Genomic DNA, 19,210 nt, shown 5'->3' on the forward strand with positions numbered 1-19,210 from the left:
ATCTCCTGTGCATTAAAATGAATCAAAAATGGTGTATTTGTCTCAAAATCTGAGCATAGTTGCATTTTGTTGCTGCAGTTTATACCAAAATCAAACCGTAATGGACCAAACCAGATATTTATTAACCAGCATGCATTATAAAGCAAGTGCAGCAATGAATTCTGACGCCATGAGACACTTATAAAGCTGTTTGTTCAGAGGCAGACTCCAGTTTTCGTGGCTCGGTGTGAAAACCTCCAGAGTGGTTTATGACAGCTCGTCACGATTCAGGAAAACGCTCCGACAAACTCATCTGCCAGCGTCTCTTCACTGCTGCTGGAAAGCTCTCAGTGCTGCTGCCGTTTCTTTTGCAAATGAGACAGTCCAGCTCCAGTTCTCGACAGTCGTTTCTCACAATTGCTTTTCCAGTGTTTGTAGGCAATTATCTCTGTTGGGGAGAGTAAGCAGAAGCAGCCTCCAGACCACTGTACACATTCTCTGTCCGACTGCCGACGTTGCCAGGCAATGCGACGGCTTTTTTTTATTTTTTTTTCCTCCCCTGCAGGCTCCTCTCTCCATCTCTTTCTGTCTCGCTGCCTCCCCCCTCACCTCCCCTCTCAGCTTGCCTCTCCTTTATTTGCATACTAATAGACGAACCGAGACTCATTACAAACCAGGCTTGTCAGACTGATTATTAAAAATGCGCAATTTGTTTGCAGGGACACAAAGTTTGACAGCTCAAAGTTTGTTGCGTTTTTTGTTTTTTTTTGTGCGTTTACTGGCGCACAAAAGCTCTCCGTCTTTGTGTTGTCCACTAGAGGAGAGCAGTGTGCAACTGTTAAGAAGCTGTAAACGTCCAGTAGCAGAGCAGTAAAACCTACTTTTTGCTGCTATGTGCGAACCAGTAAATGTCTCTGGAGGCTCCAAACGCTTTGCTCCAGACTGGAGAGCCTCAAAAAAAAAAAAAACCCGTCAGGAGCCATATCTCCTTTGCATCTTTAAACAGGAAGGCATCATTATTCTGGCAAACAGAGGGAGGGAGCCTTTGGTTTATATAAAACGGGTGCTCTCAATTGCAAAAGGAGAGAAATGCAGCAACAACTTGTGTAGTACACACAAGTGCAATGAGAATGGAAGTTTGCTGTTTGTTTTTTAGCGCTTTTGTCATTTTGTAGAAGTGTTTGGAGTCAGAAAACAGCCACATTTGATGTATAAACTCACACAGAATGAACTGAAATCACTAAATTACAATATTTTTAAGATATATATGCTTAACATTTGTTTCTCCTGTGGCCTAAAGTGAAAGGTCTGTCTAATTTCTGTGCTATTTATGTTCAAATGTATGCAAGCCAGTAAAAAGTATAAAGCCTCATTTCCAGGACAATGACAGAATTCCTCCGTCCTGATATGTCCAATCCTCAGGAGACGGTGTAATTAGAGCAATGGAAACAGGAAACACCTCACCCTCGCTATCGTTGTCTCCCCCCTTGTCTCTCGCCTCCCCTCCCTCCCTTAGATGTGCATTTTTTTGTGCAAATTATCAGGTGCACCGACACTGACTTGCTGTAATGAGTCTTGTGATGCTTATCGCTGTGCCCGACGTCCTTCAGTTTACTGGAAATGAGGACGTGGAATTTTTTTTTTCTCCAGTCTGACAGTAATTAACAAGCTGCAGATTCACGGTAGATGGTTTTGTAAAATCTGAACCTGTTTGTCTTCAGTTATCTGCCTCACATGTAATTTCATTGCATGTTTAGTTGTAGATCTTTTTTTTTATCAGTCGGTTTCCCAGACACGCATTAAAGCCCATTAGAGTAAAAGACAAATTCTTCATTTATGCAAAGTTTTTAGTCAAAGACCAGAGTTAATCTACGTCTCAGAAGCTGATGTTATTGAAAATTCACTTAAGAACATTAAAAATTGGTGACGTGTTTTGACTAGTTGCCAAAAAGACCCCCAAAGAATTGAGTTTACAGTGATGTGAAAGCAAGAAAAACAACCAAATGTCACATTTTGACCCAATTATGACTGATAAAGGACTAATCACATCGTTGACTGTTTCTACATTAGTTATTTATTCTGTGTCTTCATTATGACAGACTGCATCTGATTTTACTTATTATTGAACAGGGCTGCAACTAATTGTTATTTTCAGTGTTTATTAAGCTGTTTTCTCTCAATTAGTCCATTACTTGTTTGGTCTAAAATGCCAGAAAATGGAAAAAAAAAAAAAATTTTAAATTCTGTCCGCGATTCAAAGATATTCAGTTGGCTGTATAGAAGAGCACAGATAACAAAATATGAAAATTTAAGGTGCTGAAATCATTTTATTTTTTCTATAAATTGATCGAAGTTGTCAGTGTTTCATTCAAGATAAAGGTCACAAATGTTTTGTTTTGTCCACAACTCAAACATATTCAGGATACTGTCATAAAAGAGGAAATCAATTCTTAAAATATTAACATTTAAGATGCTGAGATCAGAGAATTTGGCTTTTTTTCTCTCTAAAAAAATTCGCTCAAACTGATTATTTGATTAGTTTATGGTTTATAAAATGTCAGAACATTGTGAAAAAGTGTTGGTCAGTGCTTCCTGAAACCCAAGATCACAAATCTCTTGTTTTGTCCTCAACTCAAACATTTTACTGTCTTAGTGGCAGAAAGAAGCCAGAAAATATTCCCATTTAAGAAGCGTAAATCAGAGAATTTGTACGGTATTTCTTAAAGAATTACTCAAACTGATTAACTGATCATTTTTTTGGGCTGTAAAATGGTAAATAGTGTCAGTGTTTCCCAGAATTCAAGATGATGTCTTTAAATGTCTTGTTTTGTCCACAACTCAAAATATTCACTTTGCTGTCATAGAAGAGAAATGAAACAAGGAAATATTCACATTTAAAAGGTGAAATCAGAGAATTTAGACTTGTTTTCTAAAAAAAAAAAAAAAAAAAAAAATTACTCCATTACTTGTTTGGTCTGTAAAATATCATAGTGAATACTGTCATTCACTGTTTTCCAAAATTCAAGATGAAGTCTTATTTTGTCCACAACCCAAAGATGTCTAATTTATTCTCATAGGAGTAAAGAAACCAGAAAATATTAACATTTAAGAAGCTAGAGTAGTACTCAAAGTACTCAAAGCAGTTAAAAAATCGATACTTGTTTGGTTTATAAAATGTCAGAAAATGCTGAATGCTGTCAATCATTGTTTCCCAAAATTCAAGGTAATGTCCTTAAACATTTGTCCACAATCCAAAGAAATTTGATAGAAGAGGGAATGAAACCAGAAATATTAACATATAAGAAACTAGAATCAGATAATTTCGACTTTTTCTCTTAGAAAATTACTTAAACCGATTAATTGATTAATTATTTGGTCTATAAAACCTTAGAAAATGGTGAAAAATATCCATCTGTGTTCCTTGAAGTCAAATATATTGTTTGTCCGGAACTCAAAATTATTCAGTTTATTGTCAGAGGAGGAAAGAAACCAGTTAATATTCACATTTAAGAAGCTAAAATCAGAAAATTTAGAGTTTTTGTCTTTCAAAATTACTCAAAACTGATTAATCAGTTAATTATGTGATCTATAAAATATCAGAATATTGTGGCAAATTTTGATTAGTTTATCCCAAAGCCCAAGATGACAAATGTCTTGTTTTGTCCACAACTCAAAAATTTTACTGTTAGATTACTGTCATAGAGGAAAGAAATCAGAAAATATTCACGTTTAAGGAGCTGAAATCAGAAAATTTAGACTTTGTATCAAAAAATTACTGAAACAATTACCCAAATGTCAGAAAATAGCGAATAAAGTCATTCAGTGTTTCCCAAAGTTCAATATAATGTCTTCAAATTGCCATAATCTAAAGATACTCAGTATACTGCCATAGAGGAGGAAATAAAAATGGAAAATATTACAATTTAAGAAGCTAAAATGTGAGAATTTAAACCTTTTGTCTTATAAAGTTACTGAAACTGATTGTTTGGACTTTAAAACGTGATTAAAGGTGATTTTATTTTGTCCACAACTCGGATTACTCAGACATTTTACTGTCATAAAGGAGGAAAGAAACCAGGAAATATTCACATTTAGGGAGCTAAAAGCAGCGAATTTGACTTTTTTCTTAAATAAATGACTCAAACTGATCATCAATGTAGCTGCTGATTAATTTAATAGTTGCCGGCTCATCAGTTACTCAATTAATCGCTGCTGCTTTATTATCGAATGCTGCCTAGACCTTGTTCAGCTCTTGATCCTGACTCATCACGACGCTTCTACTCCAAATGCCAGTTGTGGTGAATGTTTGCACGCCCTCGCTGGTTTACTGCGATGTGAGGGACGTGGTGCAGCAGCCTCTAATTTCTGCTCCTTCCTCTAAAGATTAAAGACTGCGTGAGACCAGGTGTACAGCTCAGACCGAAGATTAGCCACCCATCGTCCTTCCCTTCATCTCCGCCTCCGTCAGAGGACCCGCGTTCAGGTTTTACAGCAGAGAAGCTCCTCCTGAGGAGAAAGCATCTCTGTACAGACTTCATGAGAGAGAAAAGTCAGTGTTTTTATTGATCCAGAGGAGCGGCTCCCACCTTTTCCCCTTCCTGCTGTGGAATGAACACCTGGAGGTGTTTGCTGAGCGGCTGCAGTAATCCACGTAACAATGCAGGCCGACATCTGGTGCCGTCAGAAGGACTGCAGGCGGTTTGCACTCTGACAGGCTCTGCATTGTCTCCGTAGATCAGCAGGTCTGCAGCGCCGTTGATCTCTTTATTGTCATGTTTATCTGTAATCCTTCATTTCTAACGCTGCAGATTAGAGGGTTCACGGGGTCACGTGTGATCTTTCATTTCAGGAGAAAGATGTGAGAAAATCATGTAGCTGGCTTGTAAAAATGAATAATAAGGTCAGTTGGTGTCAAATCAGACAGAATTCAAGAAATATGTAGCTGCAACGTCTCAGATTTTGTTCAGAGTTTAATTATTTGTTGTTATTTAGGGTCCAAAACTAAATCCTATGAAACGTTTTCCCTGAGTTTTGAGAATAGGGTTCAGTATCTCAAGAAATAAAACTCCCACAAACATAAAATTTGGTGAGGACACAGACAAAACGGTTTCCCGTGGATCAAAATGATTAAATGGCTCCAGCGAGGGTGGATTTTTTTTTAATTATTGGCCCTTGAAAATGGAAATCGTTCCCAGCATCAAAATACTTGAATGCCTTCAGAAGATGCAGAAATTTTAAGTATTGGCTCTTGAAAATATACAAATATATGGATGTATTCATGTTTCCTACTAAAAGTACACTCTTTGGTTGACATTTGACCAACTTTTAAGGCCTCAAACATCAGTCGATTTTGATTTGTGGCATGTTTGGCCAGCAAAGATTCCAGTTTTTTGTTTTTTTGACATGTGAAAATGGTAATGTAGTCTCATCAAACTGGTTTGCACAGGGGTCTTCTAGTATGTACTGTCATTATATTAAAACATAAAAAACTCAGTTAAGCATTCAGACAAATAAATCACAAAATCCAGTTGTACGGGTGGATATCATACAGCTTTTTAAACTGAGGCATTAACTGAGCTGTTCTGACTGTAAGTTTGTTCAACCAGCTTTGGTACCAAAACTGTAAAAGCAACTTTTAACAGCAACTGAGTCTCTGAGCTGAAGGCTTTAGGTGCAGAGAAGGGTTAAAGGTTTTGAAGTGAAGAGCAGACCCTGTAGACCATGTCGAGATTTAAAAACTACTCTGGAAAATCTTTATTAAGACATATAATAAATGGGGACCGCAGATGTTGTGCGTTGCTGCTTAGTTGTAAAGCTGAGTGGATAATTTGCAGAGTTGCAGTGCAGGTGGTAAAAAATAAGCTTCTGGGTAGTATTAGTACAACTTTGGCAATATTTCTGATTTGTGGATAGCAGGATTTGAACAAGAGTCTTAATTTGCTCATCAAAGGTGCATTAATTGGACCTAAATGTGTTTCATGAACACTTGGGGACTGGAAAGCGCAGGTAGAGTGCAGTTGTCTCGACTTTGTTGACACGGCCGGCCAGTTGAGTGGCTCGGCTCTGGGCTCCCCTCACAGTGTCCACACAGGAGGGAGATGGGTGCAGATAAATGGCTGGGTTACGCCCCGCTGAGGAATTGGGATGCCTGGAGGGGGCTGGGAAAACTTTCTGCCTGGCTGGCCTCAATATTGTGATTCTCTTCAGTCAACAAAAGCAGCACATTTGATGGAACATGTCAGGTTCCTGCAGGACTCGGGGGCTGGTCCTGGGCTCTGGGTAGACAGCTGTCAGCCCCTCGGAGCCCACAGAGCCTCCAGCTCCTCCATGTGTTGGTGGAGGCTTCAAAGCCACAGAGCAGACTGAGGTGAGTGCTGAGTTTGTTGGCGTTGGTTAATTTGCATTCTGGATTCGGGATTGTTGAGTTGAGTCTGCAGACAGATCTCTGAGTTGTTGTTGTAGATGTTGGTTGTCAGAATTAAATCAGCATTTCTTTAGAAGACCAGCAGAGCAGCAGCTGTTGCGAGTTTAGGTTGAGCTAAGAGCAAAGTGAAGTGAAGTCAAACAGTAATTCGGCTAGAAGGTGGACAGTTTGTCGTGGTAAAGTTGTTTACATGTTAACGTTTTAAGAAATTTCTGGATGCTTCTGTCCCATTTTTACTCACTGTGGGCTCATTTTTCACTGCATTTAACCTCAATGGAAACGACTCAACCATGACTAGAAGTAGAGAGAACTCAGAAATGTCTTCTGTGCGCTATAACGTAACTATACTGCCACAAATCATAAAAAATGTAAGGTTTTAATTTGAATTTCTTTGTTTAATTTACAAAAATAGAAATAAAATCAGTAATCGACATGTCCAACATTTTTTCAAAGTTCCAACTGATGTTACAGATTCTAGGAAATAAAATGTGGGCTCTACATACTATCAACATTTTCTGCTTACATTTGTAATGTTTCCACACTGGTCTCCTATCTGCTCTGTGCAAACACAACCTGCAGTTCACCTGAAACCTCTTAGATTTTTTGTCACATGATTGTTGATCACACCTGAGTCAATCACAGCTTCTCTGTAGTGATACGGTGCACAGAATTTTCAGTTTTTTACAAAATCGAATTACTACAAATGGGCTTTTTCTGGCAATTTCTTGAACTCGACATGTGGTTTTGATAAAATATCACCGTTTTAATCTCAGATTTGGTTGTTTTCCTGACAGAATGCTACATCATGCGTGCTTCAGATGGTGAAAATCCAACTGTTGTTTCTGTTTTTACAGTTTCTGCCTCTGATTAATGGTGCAACTCTTTAAAGAAAACATGCCGTTTGAACCTGGCTGCAGGTTTTGGAGTTCAGAGGGTTAAAGTAGAATGTTATGCTCAGCTGTTAAACATCCTGGTTTTACTTTCCTTTTTTTGTGAGTTTATTAACCTGTGAAATGGCCATCATGCTATAATCCTTTAACTTGAATAGTTCATATTGTGTGTGCAAATCAAACAAATGCAGATTGCAGCCAGGTTACATGCTTTATCTTACAGTGTGCATTAACTGGAGTCGGTTCACACTTTAAATTCTTGTTGGAACAGATTTGTGAGAACTCAGGTCTGTGCACGGATGATAAAATCTAACATCTTTAATATACTTCTTCTTGTGGCCTGCAGCTCAGATTAGAGAGTACGAGGAGGGAAGCTGTTTGACAGGTTTCATTACTGTAGTTTAACAGCAGGGATTACTTATTAAAACACCGTTTCCATGCCTTTACCCTCCATTATGGGGAGAAAGTCGTGCTTCGGTGTGTTGAATCGTCTCCGATTCATGCTGTAGTGGCTGCATGTGAGGCTGAGCGTGTCCTCCTTGGTGGTTTGAAGTGTGAGAGCCGCTGCTGTAACTCGACCTTCCTCCTCCAGCCACCTGTGCTCGCGTGCTCAGAGAAAACACTGGCTTTTGTGTTGGGAGTGAGACGTCCGCACAGCAGGAGGCGAAGGTGCATTAAGGGGCTGCGACAGGTGGCATCGTCTTCCTGTGTTTCCCCTCAGCGAAGAGCATGGACACGGTGGAACAGCTGCAGCACACTGCCACAGAGGTGGGAGGGGGGGTGAATGTCATTCCTAACAAAGACCTCAGGAAAAGACAGCGGAATCTGCTCAGCACAGTTTCTGTGAAGATGCATTTCTTTCTGGTGTAGAATGCAGTCTGGCAGGGCAGTGGGAAGCTGGGGGTGTGCGGCGCGTTGTGGGTGTTTCTGTTTGTGTAGCTGTGTGCAGAGGTCATCAATCTGAACAGCACAAGTGTCTGCGAGAGGAGTTCAGTTGAGTGTTTTTAACCAGGCTGCTGGGGCTGGTTGGGAACGGGGCAGAAGGGGGTAATAGCTGAGGCTGTGTGAACCTGGGTGGTGATGTGATGCCACTTCTCGAGTCTGTGTGAGGTGGACGGAAAGAAAGCCATGACTCCTTCACTTTGTCCTCCTTATTTGCTCGGCTTCTCTGCCATACAGTCCCATCTGTGAGTATGAAACTTGCTACAAAATGTCCTTTTAGATGGTTTCTGTGCAGTTCCTTCTTTCAATATTTAACAGCAACTTTCTCATTTTCTTTACTTAATTCTGTCAAAAAAGTCAGATATTGTCATGCTTTTTGAGTCTGAGTATAACACTTTTTATAAAATATGTCATTTTAGATGGTTTCCCTGAAGTTCCTCTTTGTTATTTCAAGCTTAAACAGGGATTTTCTCATTTTCTTTACTTGATTCTGTAAGAAAAGCCAGATATTGTAATGCTTTTTTAATTTCAAAAGACTCTGCTGAGTCTATATGACACTTTTTTTTATAAAATATATCATTGTAGATGATTTCCCTGATGTTCCTCATTGTTTTTTCAATATTTAACAGTGGCTTTCTCATTTTCTTGACTTAATCCTGTCAAAAAAAGTCAGATTTTGTACGGCTTTTTTAATTTCTAAAGACTCAGGTGACTCTATGAGTATAACACTTTTTATAAAATATGTCATTTTAGATGGTTTCCCTGAAGTTCCTCTTTGTTATTTCAAGCTTAAACAGGGATTTTCTCATTTTCTTTACTTGATTCTGTAAGAAAAGCCAGATATTGTAATGTTTTTTTCCTTTGTAAGACTCCTGTGGGCAAGAATGTAGAAGTGAAGTGTCACATTAGAGCTCCATCAATCAATTAATCAGGTAACTAATCTGAAGAAAACTGATCTGCACCTATTTTGATAATCAGTTGTGTGATTTTATGAGCAAAATCCTGAACATTTGATAGTTTCAGATAGTGAGGCACAAGTATAAGTTTTTTTTAAAAAAGCCCAAAATGAAAAGGTGGCATTGACCCAAAATAAACATTGAAAGACAAATTGATAATATTACTTAAAAATAAATAACATGGACTATTTTACAAGTTAAAGTAGTTTTCTTTTTTTTCCCAGTGAATGTGATTTGAAAGCATTGCATCTGAAGTCTGCATCTGCCAGTGTGTCATCATGATAAGAGTACATGTAAGAAGATGATATGTTTATTCCACTACAATTAGGCCCAACAAATACGTTCATATACTAATATCTGCAGTGGTAATGGGCCAAAATACCTCTACATACGTGATATTGACTATGAGAATTAACATTTTTTTCTTGATCTTACACTATAGTGGAAACAATACTTTTGGATTTTGGACTCTGGAATATTTTGCATTTAATTTGAAGTAGTTCTGTCATTTTTCCAGTGAATGCATTTGTATGTAGATGTATAATTGTAAAAGCGTTGTATTTTATGTCTGCATTTCTCAGTGTGCCATCATGATAGGACAGGAGAAACTGTTTTGTGCTAATATGTGGAAAAATATGTACATATATCAGTGTCTGCATAGATAATTGACAAGAATGAGTTCCAAAATATCAGCATATGCAATATATCTGCACATTGTCGCTCATGAAATGTAAGAATTAACTGCTTTTCTTGACCTTACATTATAGCAGAGTTAATCATGTTAGGTTTTAGACTACTAGACGGACAAAATATGACATTTTAAGGTGTCATATTGTGCTTTAATTGATATTTTTCATTGCATTTGAGGAAGTAGTGAGCAGATTAGTACATAATGAAAATAACTAACTTGCAGATACTCTGAGCTGTTGCAAAGACTCACATTATTATATTTTTGCAAATGTAGATGGATATAAAAGGCATTATGCTGTTGCAAAAACCTGTTGCAAGTGTTGCTGTCACAAACTGGTGTTTCTATGGAGACAAACGGGTGAAGTTTAAAGTTTCTGTTGCTACTGTTGGTGGCTTCTGTGAGGTTGGTATGAAGTGAGGTAGAATCCAGGTGTCACATTCCACAGTTTGGTGTGTGTGGTTTATCCCAGTGACCACCCAACTCTCTGCAACACAGCAGGATTTCACCTCGCTTAAATTTAAGTTTTAATTCCTCCGTTTTCTAAAGTCTGGCTGTTCGTGAGAGTTTGCACATCTTTCAGTCTTTATCCGAACATCTACTGTGTACATCCACCCCCTTTAAGTCTGTCCTATAGTTTTATCTGTGGAAGAACGCTACGATATGATGATGAAAAATGATGAAGCTGCAGCTCTCATGTCGTCTGACTAATTTGTTCCCCTGGTAGGGTTATCAGATCGCCTGCTGCCCCCCTGGGATCGCACTATCTGCTTTTTCAGATCACATAAATATTGTTTACCAGAAGCCTGCGTAAATGAGGCTATTTTAAACCTTACGGCTACTCCTGGAAAAACAACAGGAAAAGTTTAAACGTGCTCGTCCCGCAAGCATATTAGCGCTAATGACGATGATGTTCTGCTGTTTAGGACTTCACTGCTGATGTGGAGTTATTTTTGTCTTTAGTGTGGCATGTGAACGTACAGTAAATCCTGGCTCCAGAATGCTGTTTGTTTGCTGTTTATCTCGGTGCAGTCGGGCCTGTTCTGACCTAAATCACCAGGAACACAAACACACTGAAGCCTCCTCTTGTGGCCACAGAAGACAAACATGTCACAAGAGAAGAGAGTAAAAGAAGAGAAAAATGTAGACAGAAGGATTTAAAATGTTCCGGATCTTACATTACCAAAACTACTCTATTTATTGCTTTAAAAAACTTAGAAGAAACTTTAAACATCCCTTTTTTTTTTTACTGACAATTCCACTTTATTTTACTTTAATGGAAAATTAAAGCATGGAGTAGTATTTTTTTCTATATATTTCACCTGTAGTCCTGTAAAATCCATATGAAAGATGCTATAGATGTTATCAACACAGTTTATATATATATATATATATATATATATATATATATATATATATATAAAAATAAAAAATAATTTATTTATGTATTTTTTTTATGTACCTTACAGTACAAGATAAGTTTTTGACTGATCAGCCTGACCAACTGTCAGATCAGTATTTTTCAGATTATCCTAATTTTTACACCGAATGCTTCAGTTTAAGATGATGCTACTTTGGCTCCGATGCAGCTGCCTCTGCTAACTGTGTTTCCATAACATATTTTCATCCACATCTGGAAGTGTTGCATTAAAAGTATTTACTGGAAACAGCCAAATTTGAAGTAACAAATCCCCCAATTATACTCTCTTCATTTGGTTTGTGACTCCTGTGAAAAAGAGCAAACATTTAAATGTAATTTTTCTCATAAAAGAATAATTGTAACTGACTGAAAACTGTTCCTGGAGACTTTTTCTTGTGAAGTTTTGTTTAGTTTTTCTTTTTCAATAGTTGTTATTTAATCTGGTTGCAAAGAAAATGAATTTGTTTTCATCTTCTTCTGTTGTGTTTATTATAGCTGTGTGTAAAGGAGCATCTACTGCCACCTTTTAATGACAATTAAAATTAGGTATTTCACTCCACATGGCCTAATTTGCACATCTTTTTTTTAATTTTTGTGACACTGGCAAAAGTTTACTTCAGATTTACTTTCTTGTATGGAAACACAGATACGATTTGTTGTTACCGCTCTCTGATCTTGAGCAATGTCCCGCCCACAGGACTGTCTGATTGATTACAAGTCATGAATAACTCTAAACGTTGAAGGATAATTGCTGAAAAGTTCCCTTTTAGATAAACATCTGGAAACCATAAATTAACAAAAACATTTCAGTCATGTTTCATTTTAAATCTTGACGCCCTCATTTTTATTTGTACAGCACCTGTGTACCAGTATCGGTGTTTTCAATTACTAATAATCGGTGCTGACCCTGGAACAAACAAACCAATCAGTATCTAGCATGATGCCATTGAGTCTTTTGCCTCGTTTGATTAGTGTCTTTAACTGTTTGATTTCGTCTTTGTTTTTCCAGGGAGGTTCAGATTAGCAATAATCTTTTGTTGTTTCGGTCTAGCCACTGTTTGAAGGGTTAATCTTGGTTTAGCGCTAAAACTAATTTACAATAAAATCACAAGAGCAGGGTAAAATTTCTGCAGCAGTCTTTGGTACAAGAGTAACATCACTTACAAACACTTCAACAGTAACATTTCCAAGAGTTCGTGTTGGAATATCCTGTTGACTACAGCCTCTGACAGTTAAAAACAAATTAAAATGTATACTGACAGCCACAACATTTACACCACAGATGAGGTGAATAATATGGATCAGATCATAAAACAATGTTTTAATGGAAAATCGTAGATTGTGGCATTCATGTGGATGCTGCTTTGACACGTAAACATCATTGCATACCATTTACATCCTCTCCTAGCAGGAAAATACACCCTTCTACACCACAAAATCTGCTCAGGGAAAATAACAAAGATCCTAAAGCATTGACAAGACCTTCAAACTCCCCAAATCTCAGTCTGATTGATCCCAGTCTGTCGGATGGACTGTGCCCAACACACTGGACCCAAAGGACCCCAACAAAATATTAGACAGGCGGTTTTAATGTTGTGGCTGATGTCACTATTGTTTATAATGTACACAATTGGAGACATAATGCTCTTGCAAACACAAAAGCGGTTTTGACATGAACAGCTGAGAACTGTAATCTCACTGTGTGGTTTACTTAAGGAGGAATTCCCCTCAAAGTTTCTGCATATAGAGTAAAATGCATGAAAAAAGATATATTAAATTATACAGATTCTATCAGTATTTGTACAATATTAGATTTACAATCTGCAGCAGTCATAAGACGATCCGAGCAGCTGACTATTCCGCTGTTTTTTTTTTTTTTTGTTTTGTTTTTTTTTTAAGGAAATTAACATTTTTTGCAAAATCCATTCTGTCACTAAGTGCTGAATATCTACTAGGGGCTCATTGGTTGCTTTAGGTTTCAAATACTGAGATTAATTCCCCCTCATTTCTTGTCATCTTCCTACTCTCAACTTGGGATTAAATGCCTAAAAATACTCCAAATATAAAGACAACTCCACCAATTTTCTTGCTCGTGTGAAGTCATTTCAGCCCAAAAAGATAAGTAAGAATGAAAAAGAAAGAAAGAAAAAAAAAGGGAGGACAGAGGAGACATAAAAGTAGAAAATAAACGTGCCCTCTCACCCAGTGAAACCAGCCCAGTGGAAAAGGCCAAGGCAGCAGAAATTACAGGGTCAGTCGTGGCACAAACAGTGCGGAGGGAGACGAGTGTATATTTGCATAGTGCATATGTGAGCTATGTGTGCTTTTGTTTATACAGCAGATTACACAGTAGATATAAGACTAAGACTAAATAAGGCTAAATGTAGATCCGATGTATATATAACAACACGGTGGCGTGGGGAGGGGATATTTTACCGCCGTGTTTCTTCCTTTTTTTTGATTTCCCACCGCTGCATCAGAGTGTAAAAGCCTGTGGATGCTGTTTGTCCAGTGTGACAGTGCGTCTCGTTGTCTCCGTCGGGTCATCGTGATGTCTGGCTCACAAGAATCCAGCATCTCTCCTCTCTAAATATAAACAAACCTAATTAGCGACCCTCACTGCCTCCTCTGTTGAACGCGGCTTAATTTAATACGATCTTCACATTTTCAAACAGAGCCAGCATTCTCATGGTGCACGCTGTTTTTCTTTCTGAACAACAATGTCCTGTGTTTTGGGAAGAAATGAGAAGAACGCTACTGTTTGGCCCTGACACTTTTCTGCGTTTCTGCTGCACACATATATGCTCACCTCTACGTTCTGTCATGTCATCATTGAGGAATGCCGACCAAAAATAGAGCCGAATGTTATCATGCCTCCTGTTGTTTAAAACTATTTAAAGAAGTTAATGGTGTTTTTAAAGACCTCCTTGAGTGAAAATGTATTTTTTTCCTTGTTAGCTTGTCTGTAAAGTGTTGTTTATATGCTAGAAAACGCATCTCGAGCCAAATAGGCAGGCTGAGAATTTCCATTGTGAAGCTGAAGTGTAGTGATCGTAAAAACACAGATTCATTCTAAAGAACTAATCTGTGTCAGCTTGCAGGATGGAGATTTCTGTTTCATTATGCTTCTTCAGAATCGATTTCCAGTTCCAACATGCATCCAATAGTACATCTTGCTATTGTGTAATCTTAGTATGGTTACAGTGCAGAGATGCTGGTGTGCTTGAGGTGCTGGCAAGAGGCCGAGGATGGGTGTAGATAGAGATGGGAACTGCAGATCCAATCTAACGGTGTAGAGTTAAGGTCAGTTTATGCTTTCTGTGTCGTCATGTCGCTGAAAGAAACTGCGTAATTTACCAAAGTTGGCTCACATCTATGCAGGCGATGTAAATCAATGCTTATTATGAGCACACGCTACGAGGATGTTCTCCATCATCTACACATTTATAATTCATTGTTAAAAGAGTCAGAATTGAAATAGCCACTGCAGGATTTTGGTGGTGCTTTGATTTGTAGATGTGTTCAACTGTTGGAGCCCAAACACTATAGGAAGTTCTAAATTCTCCAGATACCTTGTGCTATGTCGGCACACTATGATCAATGCACCTCAGGAATAATCGCTAATTTGGTGGTGCCACCTAATCAGCTGCTATAACCTTTAAAAATCACTATCAGCCTTTCAGAAACATCCACAGGAGCCTCACAGATGTTTTTGTGTTCGAGGTTAATTGAAAGCAACTGATCGACACATACGTATTGTATGCACAGAACCGCAAGTACATCAACAGTCTACTTTCAAAGTCAGCATCGGTCACACAGAAACCATGAATTTGCCTTTTATTCCTCTTCAGGATCAGTTTTGTCTTCAATCACGATCATCTTTTAATATTTTTCTTGGTTGATCTGTTTGATTTAAAAAACATGTTTTACAGTGTGGTTATTTCTTCTGTTCTTTTGCATATTTAGAGTTGTGTAGGCTTGGTTTTATCCACTGTTTTTTAATGTCTGTTTTCTGTAGCACCTTGAAACTTTGCTTTAGAAATGGGCGAAATGAATTAAGTTATTGGTGGTGGTAGTAGTAGTAGTCGTAGCAATCGTAGTACTGTGGATTCATACTTCCTGGGTTTCATACATCACAAACCTGAGCAACCAATCCTGTCAACCTGCAGGATAGAACTTTCTGTTTCATTATTTGTCTTTGGAATTACAGAATTAATCCAATAGTACAATTTTCATTTGTGTAGTGCAGAGACGTTTTCTGTGATTGAGGATAATTTTAGGTGAGCTGGTGTGCTTGAGTTGCAGGCGAGTGAAAGGGGCTGCGAAGAGAGGCTGGAACTTCATTTATTCTAAAGAAAGCAATGTTGTAGAGTTAAATCCAAGCCATTATATAGCACGAAAAACTTCCAAATATCTAACTTTAACACGCTTTTTATGGGTTAAAAATCAGCGATCTTTTGAAAAGTTCTTTAGAGAATCACTTTTAGGGATGACATATGTGTCTAATACAACAGGAGGATGTCCCACATCTGTCAGTGGTTTGTAAGAAGCAGTTAAAGGATTGGTCATTCCCCTGACAATATTTAAGGGGAATGCCATTGTAGTGGGTGACCTGAGCCACCAATCCTATGCTGATGTCTTCCTTTCTTTCTCCCTTTGAAAAGGCAGCAGAATAAGCTGAAACCCTAGTCCATTTGTGTTGTCGGGACAAAGAGGGACCATTGTGGCAGGAGGGGTAGAGGGGAGCTGCCGGTGGAGGTAGAGGAGCAAAGGGTCATGGAGGGGGAGTCGGTCGGAGTGCGATGCCTGCCGGGTGGAAGGTGGGGGGAGTGTTTCCAGGTAGTTTGTGTTGCGAATGATGAGCCTGGAGTTGCAGCGGCGTGCATTTATCCAGCTGGAAGAGGCTTCGGTGGCAGCAGGGCGGCAGCAGCAGGGCGGGGGAGGTTGCACTGGGAGGAAGGGAGGGAGGGAGGGTGAGTGACGGGGAAGGAAGCCAGTGCTGTGCCGTTCTCTCACGCTCTGGAGTTTAGTCTGCTCCAGCTGCCGACACCACAGCACTGAAAAAAGAAGAGCCAGAGGGGAGAGAAATGAAGCCGGACCTGTTGATATCACAGAAATGACTTGTAACACTCCCAGCGTGGATTACACATTCTACCCTTTGGAGTTGGTGACACGGGATCTAGTGAAGTTTTGGATTTTCTCTGAAGCTTAAATGCTGTCGTTGGGTAAAATGCACTCCAGAGCAAAGTCCCGGAGTTGTGACAACTACCTGAGTATTAAGGTATGAGCTTAAAACATGCCTCTATTGCAGGTAATGTGATTTTTTTTTTTTTTTTTTTTTTTGGCAGCTGTTGATCCTTTCTGGGCACTTTTGCATGTGTTTTAACTTGTTGTTCAGCTTCTGCGTTACTGCACATATTTCTGGGATGGATGTTTTTCATGACAAGGCTCACAGACAGCTCATATTTTGACGTCCTCGTCTGTAGCCAAAACACAACTTGTAGCTTTTTACACATGCATTCTGTGGGAGAGGAGGGAGTACAGCGGCAACATTTGCTGATGTCGGATTATACACGTTCCACTTAATTTTCATTGAATTCAAGGAGCATGTTGGGTAAATGTTTGCATTTTTAACAATATTTTGTCAATATGTTGCCATTTTGTCTTTTTTTGTGGTCAGTTTGCATCTTTTTGTTTTCAGTTTGTGGCATTCTGTGCTAATTTTGCATCATTTTGTTCCTGTTTTGTTACTTTTTCTAGAATTTTAAAAATCGTTTTTGGCCAGTTTCCTCTTTTTGTGGCTTTTCATTTCCATTTTGCCTCCTTTTCTGGTCAATTTGCATCTTTGCTTACTGATATATGCTTGTTTGTAGTGATTTTTTTCACTTGGAAGGAAAATGTGAGTGTGATTCCTCATGTGCCGAATATCAATATGTTCAGTTACAGCTGAAAATAGCGAAGCTCCATAGTAATCAAACACAAATTTCAGTCTTTATAGTTAAGCTAAATGCTAGATTTGAACCCCAGAACTCACAAATAGCACCAAATGTTGTGTTTATTTCATTATTAGGGCTAAACATAAATGTGTCCCTGCATTTATCTGAGTAGATAAAGAGAAAACAAGATTTCAGGAACAGGCTTTTGTGAAATACACAAGTTTGCATCCTCTCTGATAGGTCGTCCTGTTATCAGCTTCCCTTTTGTTTTGGAATGCATCCCGCTCTATATTTACCCTGTGGAGGTATCAACACACTTTGTCAGTCTCCTTTTGTCTCTGCTCATCAGTGCTCTGATTGGCTGGAGGACCTCCATTCACTTTTTGTCTTCTTTTGTTGGGCTTTTTCCTTTTATCCGAAGGCATAATCGAAAAATGTGTGTGTTTTTATACGTTCATGTGGAGGGTCAGCGAGTTCTGCTGGTCGGGAACAACATCCCGTCTGTGCTGTTTACATCCTGCAGGACAAAGTCATTAGTTGACGGCTGATCACATAAATCAAGTCTTTCTCGATACCGCAGTGGGGAAACTGGGATTCTGGGGTTTCGTTTTGCATTATTTAATGTTTACTATACCTCTGTCAGTTAGTTTTATAAATAGTTTTACTATGTAGAGGTTGCTTTAACCTGATGTTTTGCAGAAAAGTTGGTGTAAATCCGTAGGAATGTAAACGCACATTGAAGGAGGGTTAAAAATGGTACCTTGTTTCTGTCAGACACGTGGGTGGCCCAGTTTATCACCTCGCCTCACACAATAATTGTGGCCCTGTTGGGGTCAACGTTTATCTCCTGAGATAACATTACAACATTTACAACAACAAGTGTCTTTTTACAATGTCACATCACCATATCAGCCACTGAAGAGCTGTGTAGTGTTACACAGGGCTGGTGTGTTAAGCTCCTTGTTAAGAGACACTTGTGTAGATCTAAGAGGGGTCTTTGTGTGGCGATATTACATCACCGGCTGCTTGAAATATCGAATAAGGGTTGAGGTTGCTCTCAAATACAGCGTGCACCTTTTTGTCTGGGCCCCCTCTCCTCACCTCTCATGAGATTGGATTTCCATTAGCACAGATCAAAAGCTGAATCAAACTGCGGGGCTCGACAGGGAGGTCTCGCTAGGCTCTTTTGTTTGGCATCCTGGCACCTGGCAGGTCGGAGCAACCTGTGGCCCTTTCGTCGTCCCCGCTGCCTTTGAGGCTGTTAGCAGGTTGGTTAGCGAGCGGCCTGTGTGGGGGCTCCAGGGCTCTCCTGTTACACTCCCCTGGTGGCTTCATGCTCCACTGGAGGCCTGGTAGGCAGCGTCTTTTGTGTCCCTGACCCACTAAATGTGTCAGTGACCACCTCGTGTTCACTCTCTCACTTTTTCTTTCACTGGGATGCACTCTTTCTCCCTCTGACTCTGGCTTTAAAGGGTGCTGGGAGTTTAGATTCAGCAGCTAATGCAACATTCTGGTGGAGTCGACTTCAAAAAGCTCCAGAATATGTTTCCGTGACCTCTTAACCTCGACTTAACTAGAAAAAAATCCTCTCAGTTTGCTTGCTTGTTTCACTGAAAGACACAAACTCCCCCCTCCTCCATCTTTTAGCCTACTTACTCACCTCTTGAACAGCTGTTTTACCAACTGCATGGACAAAAGTGTCCCACCTGGAGCTTAAAGCCAATAATTACCACCATCGCTTCACAAAAGACCCGGCATCGGAGCTGGTGGGACTTCCCAATTCGCTCCTGTTCCTGGCTGAAGCTCTGAAGCTACACAACTATACACACTGCATTCCTGCGTGGCGCAGAGCTCAGCTCTGGTGGCCAAGTTCTGCTGAGACATGCAAATATGTCTCCACAGCAGACAGGTGACACTAAGTGAAAAGCAAATTCTTCACGACAAAGCCAGATATGTTTCATCTTATGTAAGACAT

The 19,210-nt window shown here is 39.3% G+C and overlaps 1 protein-coding gene across 3 annotated transcripts in view; it reads left to right on the top strand.

Moving 5' to 3' along the window:
- The first annotated feature begins 16,321 nt into the window (after nucleotides 1–16,321).
- zgc:158766 (uncharacterized protein LOC100009641 homolog) overlaps nucleotides 16,322–19,210 on the top strand; it is a 34,773-nt gene continuing 31,884 nt past the window's right edge. For all 3 annotated transcript variants that reach the window (XM_023275510.3, XM_023275513.3, XM_023275511.3), the window contains exon 1: nucleotides 16,322–16,580. In XM_023275510.3, coding sequence (XP_023131278.2) covers nucleotides 16,512–16,580 — 69 coding nt within the window. In that variant the 5' untranslated portion in view covers nucleotides 16,322–16,511. The remainder of the gene's footprint in view (nucleotides 16,581–19,210) is intronic.

This window comes from Amphiprion ocellaris, chromosome 9 (assembly GCF_022539595.1).
Source record: "Amphiprion ocellaris isolate individual 3 ecotype Okinawa chromosome 9, ASM2253959v1, whole genome shotgun sequence".
Taxonomy (NCBI): Eukaryota; Metazoa; Chordata; class Actinopteri; family Pomacentridae; genus Amphiprion; species Amphiprion ocellaris.